Source organism: Oncorhynchus tshawytscha, linkage group LG28 (genome assembly GCF_018296145.1).
Source record: "Oncorhynchus tshawytscha isolate Ot180627B linkage group LG28, Otsh_v2.0, whole genome shotgun sequence".
Taxonomy (NCBI): Eukaryota; Metazoa; Chordata; class Actinopteri; order Salmoniformes; family Salmonidae; genus Oncorhynchus; species Oncorhynchus tshawytscha.
In genome coordinates this window covers 38,091,384-38,101,927 of record NC_056456.1, presented here as the reverse complement: position 1 = coordinate 38,101,927, position 10,544 = coordinate 38,091,384, and the positions used below count along the sequence as shown (strand labels likewise).

Genomic DNA, 10,544 nt, shown 5'->3' with positions numbered 1-10,544 from the left:
ATTGAGCCTTTTAAGTAGGTGGCATGTAGACTAGCGTTTAAGAGCGTTGGGCTAGTAATCAGGAGTGGCTGCTTTTAATCCCCGAGCCGATTTAGTGGAAAATCTATCAATGTGCCCTTGAGCAAGGCCCTTAAACCTACTTGCTCCTGTAAGTTCCTCTGGAGAAGAATGACTGAAAATGTGTTCTTATTTAAATGTGACACATGGAGCTTTGTACAAGCATTTCGCTACACTCGCATTAACATCTGCTAACCATGTGTATGTGACAAATAAAATTTGATTTGATGATTTATTTGATTTGACATATAGCAATTCATAGTGTGTACACTAGATGGACATGTTGCTCTTTTCTAGGGCTATAACGTTTCAAGAATACTGTAAGCAGCTGTAAACTTCCCAATACACTTTTGCTGTCTATCACCCATTCTTCCAGAAACTCGTATTCAACTGCATGGCTGAATGTCCGGTTATACCCTAGATGTACAGTGTTTATATCATGACAGAGTTACCATACTGGTGACCTCGGAACAGCGAGCTGCAATAAACCACATGCGCAAACCTCCAGAGCTTTGCTGATTTTGTAATCATTTCCATCTCTAAATAAAAGTGTCTTTCATCACGATTCTTCTTCGATGAGTTTGCTGGCAAACACAGTCAACGCTCAACTTCTCCTACCTTCTTCCTGCTACAAGTTCCTGAGGCTTTTTTATTACGAAAACACATATACGCTGCTTTATGAATAAGCCACTCCCCTCTTATAGCTGCAATACATAACTATTTGGGCAAGCCGCAAATACACATAGAAATATTTGTTATAGATCTGTCGTTCTCATTGAAAGCAAGTCTAAGGTTTAGATGGTACAATGATTCTCTACACTATACTTGCTTGTTTTGTCAAGTAAACTGAAATTAGGCAAACTATTCGAATTTTAGCAACCAGGAAATGGCGCAGCGATTTCTGCATAGTGCATCTTTAAGTTGAATGCATAGTGCATCTTTATTTTGCATGTTTCAAAGAGTTTGCTATAACTGTATTCACTTCCTGGTTGAGAAAATGTTTTTCTTTCCGCAAAGTGCGTTTACTATCAGTAAGAGAAGCCTGCTGGGTCGTTGTATGTCACAATGCTCTGACAAAAGTGCTGCACTGAATTTACAAGCAGGGTTTTACCCCTTACCACTGAAAAAAATCTACTATAAATAAGAGTGGGGATTGAAATCAAGTGACCGACAATAGTTCAGAAAAGATTTATGATATACAAAATATGTAAATAACACTTAAATCCAATCCAGTATTCCAATTACTTTAAAGGGATATTTCACCCCTAAAAATATATATGTTTAAACGTATTATCGACTGAATGCACCACTATTACAATTGTTCGTGTTTTTCTTGGTATTTTATAAGGATCCCCATTAGTTGTTGTGATAGCAGCAGCTACTTTTCCTGGGGTCCCACACAAAACATGAAACATGATACAGAACATGAATAGATAAGAACAGCTAAAAAGACAGATCTACATACATTTACAAGTAAAAAATATAACTAAAAGATTCTGCACTGACTCAATACTGAGAAAAAAAATATCAAGAGAGACCTACTATTCTAGGCCTACATTTATCGTTTCAATGTTGATAATTTAAATGTACAGTCAGTAGCATCTATCAGTACATACACACAACATAATTAGGTCGAATAAGTGAGAGGTGTTCTGTGAGGTGTTGCTTTATCTGGGGGGGGTTGCTGTTCACTTGAGCTATTTGAGATGGAAGGGAGTTCTATATAATAATGTATGTTTCCTTTCATTCGTTCTGGATTTGGGGACTGTGAAAAGACCCCTGGCGTCATGTCTGGTGGGGTAAGTGTCAGTGTCAGTGCTGTGTAGACTATTCAAACCATTTGGAATTTTCAGCAAATAAATGTTTCTTTAAAAAAAAAAAAAAGAAGCGATTGCAGTCAGTCTCTCCTCTATTTTTAGCCAAGACTGGCATGCAAAATATTGATATCAGCCCTCTGATTACAGTGAAGAGCAAGACGTCCCACTCTGTTCTGGGCCAGCTGCAGTTTTTTTAGGTCCTTATTTGCAGCACTTAACCATATAACTGGACAAAAAAATCAAGACAATATAAAACTGGAGCCTGCAGGACTTGCTTTGTGGAGTGTGGTGTCAAAAAAGCAGAGCATCTCTAAATTATCTGTACCAAATACAATGCTTTTAGTTTTAGAGATGTACAGGAGCCACCCATTCTAAAAACAAACTGCAACTCTTTGTTTAGGGTTGCAGAGATTTCACTAGCTGTGGTTGCTGATTTGTTTAATGTTGAATCAACAATCCGTGTCCCCCTAGCATTGCTACATGCTCCAAAAATGCTAGCCAGGAGATTCTAGGCGTGGCTAAATAACCAGCCAACAAACTTCAAAACTATTTGGATGAAAACACATCACGTTAGTCAGACAAATCATACACTTTAAAAAAGTGTTAAGGAGCACATCACTCTGTTCTATTTTATACATCCCAGTCTATAAACAAGGACTGCAAAATATAGAACAACAAAGTATACATGTCAACAAACCAAAAGTACGGTGTCCATCGTAGGACATCATACAGCAGCTATTAACTTAAGTACCTTGAGTACCCAAGCCTCTCCATAACCTTTAAGCATGTGTCCTCTATCATTCTGATCTCGTGGATGGGCATTTTTTCTCTCCACACATTGATGCTGACTGGCGATATGTCTCCCTCATACACCAGGTTGTACAGGTTGGTGGAGGTGGCGAACATGAGCTGGTTGAGGGCAGCTGGGGCCACGGGAACCCCGAGAAACGTGTGTATCTTTCCTGCTGTCTCCTCAGGATATTGCACAATGTCCTCAAATTTCACATGGAGGTAAGAGGCGGTGAGGTCGCCGTTGACCTGGAGTGCCGTGGTTGTGTGGGCAAGCCACAGATGGGCCAGTAGCAGCATCGGCTCCATCTCTGGATCAGAGAGGACGCTATGCAATGTCAAGAATTCCTGGGTGAACCCTAGTGGACACTTGCTTCTTCTGCCGTTCCTCTCTTGCTTAAAAATTGCGGCGACATGTTTTTGCACATTCTTGCGAGAATAGAGGCTTGGCTCGCTGTTGTAGAGCATAAGGTAAATCCAAGCTCGAGGATCTCGCACCACGTGCAACGCCCGAAATGAGTGACCGACCACCTCTCGGAAGAACGGGAGTTTCAGGGTCCAGCTCCCGCTGCTCAGGCTGAGGACAGGGCGGGCATTAGGGTACTTCTCCATGTGCCGCCTTAGCTCCCGAATATACTCCCCATCTCTATCTGAACTCCCCCTTGACCCTGACTGCCTACGAATTGGCTTCCTCCTCTTGCCAGAAAGCTCCACCTCAATCTCATTCCAGCTGCCCTCGTTGTGCAACTGAATGTTCTGCAGGTGAAGTCTAGGGTTATAGACCAAGGAATGGAACCAGCCCTGGATGGCCTTGTAGTGACCTCTTTCCGCATCTAGTCTGGACCACACGCAGGCATCCACCAGGGGGTCAAAGTTAAACTCAGTGTCCGGGATGACTAGGTGCTCTGTGGGGACTTGGAGATAAACAAAGTCAGAGCTGTTATAGAAAAGGGGCTTGAGAACTTCAGCCCCAGACCCTGGCAGGGATGAAATTACGACTGTGGGGAGAGGGTTTGGGGGCAGATCGGACACTGATTGGACACAGACAAGCCAATCACAGCTATTGGAGACAAACAGAAACTCAACGACCCACAGCAGGAGAACAAACGTTAAAGTATAGCGCATGATCTTGCGGAAGCAGAAATAAAACGTGCGTTGCAGGATTAAAAACCCAATGGCGAGACACAGTGTCAGCCCTCCCACTATATTAACCATAAACCCAAAGTCATAGACTGGATCCACAGTGTTTTGTTCAGTCATCGTTTGAACTCCCAGACCGAAGTGGATTATCTGATGCCTGCTTTGCATCTTTGCATATCCCCCAAAGCCCAAGTAGCTATATCTGGCGCCAATGTCATTGTAGTTTGTTACGATGGACACAATGGATTCTGTGCCGTTGACGACAATAGAGAGTCGTACTCCATTTTTACTATTGTCGATGAATCTGCAGTTGGAGATTTTGACATTGGGACTGTGCATCAAATAGGCCACTCTGGTGACCGTGCCCTCCATTGGAAAGGTCACGTTGACAAACTGAGTCCATCGTTTCTTAAACTCAGCAGCCTGCTCTGCCTCCTGTATTCTCGCCACTGGACTATTCCCCTGACTGTCAAACCAAAACATTTGGTAGTGAGCATCCCAAACGTCCATCAGTGCCCCATTGTACCTGTCTAATGCCCTGTGAGGGACATATTTAAAATCAATGTCCAAGTTGTGAAAGAAAGCACTCAGAGTACTCAACGGAGACTCCTTGCTTTTTTCCACATGGTCAAACACCAGCAGAGTCTGAGAGTTGAGCAAGACAAGGGCACGGTATACGCTCTTCAGCCCCATCACAGAGGAGTAGGCCGATGCCGCTTCTCCACTAACGAACAGAGAATCCCCATGGGATGCAGCTATAATGACCTCACCGGCTGTGTTGCCGACCTCAGGCTCCGCCCACCGCAGCCACTTGCCGCACTCTCCAAGCTGGCCCTCCCAGGGCTGATTGCACTGGCTTGTGGGAGACGGGGCGAACGTCAAGACATTGTTGAGGTAGCTGTATTTGGGGCCATACAGTGCCTCTGAAACAAATTCCTGTCCATTAGGGGCAAAGGTGAAGGAGTTCTGGTCTGGGTGCTCATGGCCCGGATTGAAATTGCTCCAGCCCTCCAGCCAGGAGTAGGGCTTTGAATGGACGATATCATACACCGCCCTACCGCCCAGCTTCCCCGATTTGAAGGAGACAAATGTGTTGCCTTGACCATATGATAAACCAGCCCCGTAAGTCACCACACCCCAGTTTGAGAACATGTGCAGTACTGCTTTGCCAAACCCGGCTGGTGGTTGCTTGGAGAGCTCACTATCATACCACAGGAACTCAGTGTGTAAGGTGGCCCAGCGCTGGGCTGCTGACTGCTCCATGGGGCCATCTTTGGGACGATGTTTCCGGATCTGCTGGGCCAGCCAGTTTCCGGTGCCATCCCGGAGCACAAATGCATCGAGGAACACCAGCTGACTCTCCGGTCCATAGAACCAGTTGTAGTTGGAGTCAGCGATGCCCACTGTCCTCTGGAAGCCTGGCAGAAGTGTGGAGTGGTAGAACCAGAAGTGCGCCCGCAACCAGTTGTTCTGGGTGTTGTCGATGTCGAAGTGGCGACGCGCCAGGAAAACGTACTGAGTGATGGACTTTGCGGTGTAGCTCCCATAGGCCACACCCTCGTCTAGCGAGCCATCCACTACGTGACTGAGGAGGAACATGGTCTTTTCCATGTAGTTAACGGCCACCTGCTTCCACATCATTGTCTCCGGGTCACTGTGTGCTCCCACCACGAGGGCGCCGGTCAGGATGGCTAAGATGTTGGTAGTCTGATGATTCTGTAAAAACTGCTTCCCCCAACCCCTGTGTTTGGAGAGTTCGTACAGCTCCTCTGTGGCGGCACGTATTTTCTTCATGTAGCGTGCCCTTCGCGATGTGTCCAGGAGAGGGTAGATGAAGTCATAGGCTGTGGCAAATCCTGTGAGGGAGTGAGCCATGGGAACCTCGTCGTTGGGAGCGCTGGTCACTGTCCAGTTAGGGTACACTGCCATCTGGTCCATGTATCTCATTAAGAATTGATGGGCAGCTGTATCTTTGGGGCAGAGCAAACAGTACAGAGCGAGAGAGGGGAGATTGTTGCCATAAATTTCATTCCATTTGCTGGAAAATTCCTCATGCTTAACCGGGGGTAGATAGAGAGCAGTATTGGCGAGCATAGTCCCAACAGCAAGCCGGATAACTTTAAAAATATGTCTATGCGTCGTGGCAGATCTCTGCTGCAGTAAACGTATGTCCACCTGGTGAAAATACAGGTTAGGGTGAAGGTTCGCCGGCCAGTTTTCCGGATGCCCGTTGGTGCTTCCGTCTCCTTGAAATGTGATTTTCTCCAACTCCTCATCAATATGATTTTTGCCTAAAACGTCAGTAATTCCTGAGAAGGAAACTACAACGGCCAAGAGTGAGAATAAAACCACAGACCGTCCTGCGCATTTTTCAGCCATGATTCAAAAACCAGATGTGTTTATTTTTATTTTCCTTTTTTAAAGCATTTTTCTAAGTCTAATCTGAAACACTGTTTGTCTTTTCCAAGTTCCTACTCCCCTGCTATCTGTCGCTTCTCCGTTGCAGTTCATCTTGGGTTACATTCCTTCACTCTTTCCCATGTGTTCTGTTATTGGAAAAAAAGTTTGTTTTTAGTTTTTGGGGGGGAGAAATTCTGTCATAGTAACATCAACCGTAACGTGCGTCATGTAACTTAGTAGACAAAAAAGGGACATCAAGCTGATAGAGAGAAAGAAAGTCAGTTTGATCACCTATTAAATCCACAGGAATGTGAAACAGTGCATGATATTGCTTGGATGGAGAATCATGTGAACATAACTGCATGTGTCTCTTGCGCTATCAACACAGCTCTGTTACCGTCCTTCCAGACTTGTCATCTTCAAGAAAGTACAACAGTACGTTATCCAGAGAGCCTTCATAAGAAATGAAAAGTACTTCCGTGATTGCAGTCCATCTCCATACAGATTGATAACTCCAAGCTTTAGTTCTTCTTGCTTCAATGAAACGCGTCTGCAAACTAAGGATGTTGAAATGGGACCTGCAGCAGCTGTGGTAGCAGATGTGCAATGTAGTCATGTATTGCTTGGAAAAGATTCCTTCAATATGACTCCACATTTACGGCCATAATTTGGTCGAGAGAAAGTTTTTAAAAAATAAAAGAATGTGAGACAACGTGAGACAACCCTTCTGCACTGTGCTGAGCTCTGCTCTTAATTATTCACACAGATAAGATCACTTCAACTGAGCCAACAATTCTACATTAATCATCCATTAGCTAACTCACAAGATTGGAATGCTGGCATCTTTCCATGCTCCCCCAGACCCCAGAACGTCATGCCTAATGTGGTGTCATTTTACAATGCAGTGAAACTGTGAGACTTCATATTAACATCTCCCACAGAACTCTGAAGTTCAAAGGTGTACTGTCTGAGAGGTGGCAGGTCTCTGTTCATGTCAGTACCCAGACCAACAATGCTTCATGATCGTCTCCAGTGGTGTAAAGAAAAAAAAATACTTCAAAAAGTACTACTTAAGTCGTTTTTTGTGGTATCTGTACTTGACTTTACTATTTATATTTTTGCCAACTTTTACTTTTACTTCACTACATTCCTAAAGAAAATAATGTACTTTTTACATTTTCCCTGACACCCAAAAGTGCTTGTTACATTTTGACAGGAAAATGGTCCAATTCACACACTTATCAAGTGTCATCCCTACTGCCTCTGATCTGAAGGACTCTAAACACAAATGCTTCATTTGTAAATTATGTCTGAGTGTCTGAGTGTTTGAGTGTCTGAGTGTCCCCTGGCTAGCCGTCAATAAAAATACATTTTTATTTGTGCCGTCTGGTTTGCTTAATATAAGGAATCCAATTGGTTTATACTTTTACTTTTGTTTACATTTTAGCAATTTCAAGTATATTTAAAACCAAATACTTTTAGACATTTACTGAAGTTGTATTTTATTGGGTGAATTTCACTTTTACTTGAGTAATTATCTATTAAAGTATCTGTACTTTTTCCACCACTGATCTTCTCTAACTTGTCCGCATGACAATAACCTCAGTGATCCCTGTCCCTGTTACTGAGGTCTGCCTGAATACAATGGGCGACGAAGAGGGAAAACCACACCTGAAAAGAATCTTAGACATGCGAAGATGCTAGTTCCTACCACCTCCCATGAGCACAGACTTGAAAGGATGGTGACAAGTGCTCAATGTGGAGGAAGCTCTACTTAGCCTGATGGAGCTCTACTTAACCTGATGGAGCTCTACTTAGCCTGGTGGAGCTCTACTTAGCCTGGTGGAGCTCTACTTAGCCTGGTGGAGCTCTACTTAGCCTGGTGGAGCTCTACTTAGCCTGGTGGAGCTCTACTTAGCCTGATGGAGCTCTACTTAGCCTGGTGGAGCTCTACTTAGCCTGGTGGAGCTCTACTTAGCCTGGTGTAGCTCTACTTAACCTGATGTAGCTCTACTTAGCCTGGTGGAGCTCTACTTAGCCTGGTGTAGCTCTACTTAACCTGATGTAGCTCTACTTAGCCTGGTGGAGCTCCACTTAGCCTGATGGAGCTCTACTTAACCTGATGGAGCTCTACTTAGCCTGGTGGAGCTCTACTTAGCCTGGTGGAGCTCTACTTAGCCTGCTGGAGCTCTACTTATGGAATTGTGTATTGGCGTCTTCAGAGATAATGTGTATTGAATCAGGAAGGCCTGTCGCTTCCTAAAATCCTGGCTTGGGCCCTGCTCCAGTGTTGAGCACATAGACTTCGGCTTCAAGGAAGAAAAACCCAGCCTGATCGTCAAGCTCAACAGAATTGTCAACTTCAGGCCAAGGGTGAATATCCACAGGATATAGCTTGCAGGCCTTGTCAACCAGGTCATATGCAAAGTTAACTTCTTGTGCAAATAAGGCACTCTGATATTTCCTGTGGCCCCTGGTTGATTATTTTCGCATATTTTCCCACAAGTAGTAGTACATATTTGAATGCAAAAGTACACGTAGTTTCTTAGTTGAAAGTGTGACTGTTTTTAGCATCGTGAAGAGTAATTTATAGCCATTTTCAGATATTTTGGTGAATTACCTTTTATTGTTTAAAGAAGTGAAGAAAGAGATTGGTGTTTTCACTGTGAAACACACTGAGAGGTCCCTGTACAGTCAGTACATAAAGGGCCACATTCTGAGATACACAAACCACAACGTTCAATGAAAGAAGCTGAAGTGGTTGAATGGAAGGATGAATGAATGTTGGATGGAAGGATGAGTGAATGTTGGATGGAAGGATGAATAAATTAAACTAAGTACTTTTAAAAACAAATATTGATTAAAATGAACAAAGGTTCAATATTTCATAAAATTTGTGTTCAGGTAATGTTGAGGTATAGAAAGTCAGACGTGTTACTGCTGTAGATACATTCATACAGTGTTTCACAGCGCTTTAATGATGATCCTAAAACACGATCACTAGAGTAGAACAAAGAGAACATTTCAACTGTAAACCCCTCCTGGTTGTAACTCGCTGTGAGGAAAGTTCCAGTTTACATAGGGCCTACAAATTCTCTTCTGCAAAACTGAATTGATATTAATTCATTAATACATTTTTTTAAAGAAAACATTTATAAGATATAAAATAAAACAAATAAAAGAGTTTGTAGTGAAGGGGCACAACCCCAATAATTTCTCAGAAAAGGATCCATGATATAGAAATTAAAGCAGGGGCGCAACTTTGGTTTTAGAAGTGGGGGACACATATATATATTTTATCCAGTCGGATACTGTCCAAACAGCTTGGATCATCCGCATTGTCCTGAAGCACACTGTTGCCTTGTTTTGTATCACATTCCAAATACTTTTTGTTGTTATTGATTTTTAAATTTAATCAGTTAAGAACAAATTCTAATTTACAATGACGTCTTACCCTGGCCAACGCTGTGCCAATTTTGCGCTGCACTATGGGACATCTAGTCACGGCCAGATGTGATGCAGCCTGGATTCAAACCAGGTATTGCAGTGACGCCTCTTGCACTAGGATGCCTTAGACCGCTGCGCCATTTGGGTGGCCTGACACATATAGATAAAAAAAATATATAATGATAAAAAATAATACAAATTAGGTCAGTTAGGATCACCACTTTATTTTAAGAATGTGAAATGTCAGAATAATAGTAGAAATAATTATTTATTTCAGCTTTTATTTCTTTCATCACATTCCCAGTGGGTCAGAAGTTTACATACACTCAATTAGTATTTGTTAGCATTGCCTTTACATTGATTAACTTGGGTCAAACGTTTCAGGTAACCTTCCACAAGCTTCCCACAATAAGTTGGTTGAATTTTGGCCCATCCCTCTTGACAGAGCTGGTGTAATTGAGTCAGGTTTGTAAACCTCCTTGCTCGCACACGCTTTTTCAGTTCTGCCCACAAATGATCTATGGGATTGAGGTCAGGGCTTTGTGATGGCCATTCCAATATCTTGACTTTGTTGTCCTTAAGCCATTTTGCCACAACTTTGGAAGTATGCTTGGGGTCATTGTCCATTTGGAATATCCATTGCGACCAAGCTTTAACTTCCTGACTGATGTCTTGAGATGTTGCTTCAATATATTGTGCTTCACGGTTGGGATGGTGTTCTTTGGCTTGCAAGCCTCTCCCTTTTTCCTCCAAACATAACGATGGTCATTATGGCCAAACAGTTCTATTTTTGTTTCATCAGAATAGAGGACATTTCTCCAAAAAGTACGATCTTTATCCCAATGTGCAGTTGCAAACCATAGTCTGGCTTTTTTATGGTGGTTTGGAGCAGTG

At 43.1% G+C, this 10,544-nt stretch overlaps 1 protein-coding gene across 1 annotated transcript; it reads right to left on the bottom strand.

Moving 5' to 3' along the window:
* Nucleotides 1-1,221: 1,221 nt before the first annotated feature.
* Nucleotides 1,222-6,951, bottom strand: dsela (dermatan sulfate epimerase like a). Its single transcript, XM_024415380.2, has 2 exons — nt 6,495-6,951; nt 1,222-6,349 (listed from the first exon to the last, which is right to left on the bottom strand). The coding sequence occupies exon 2, from the start codon at nt 6,180-6,182 to the stop codon at nt 2,613-2,615; it is 3,570 nt and encodes a 1,189-aa protein (XP_024271148.1). The 5' UTR covers nt 6,183-6,349; nt 6,495-6,951; the 3' UTR covers nt 1,222-2,612.
* Between the last annotated feature and the right edge of the window lie 3,593 nt (nt 6,952-10,544).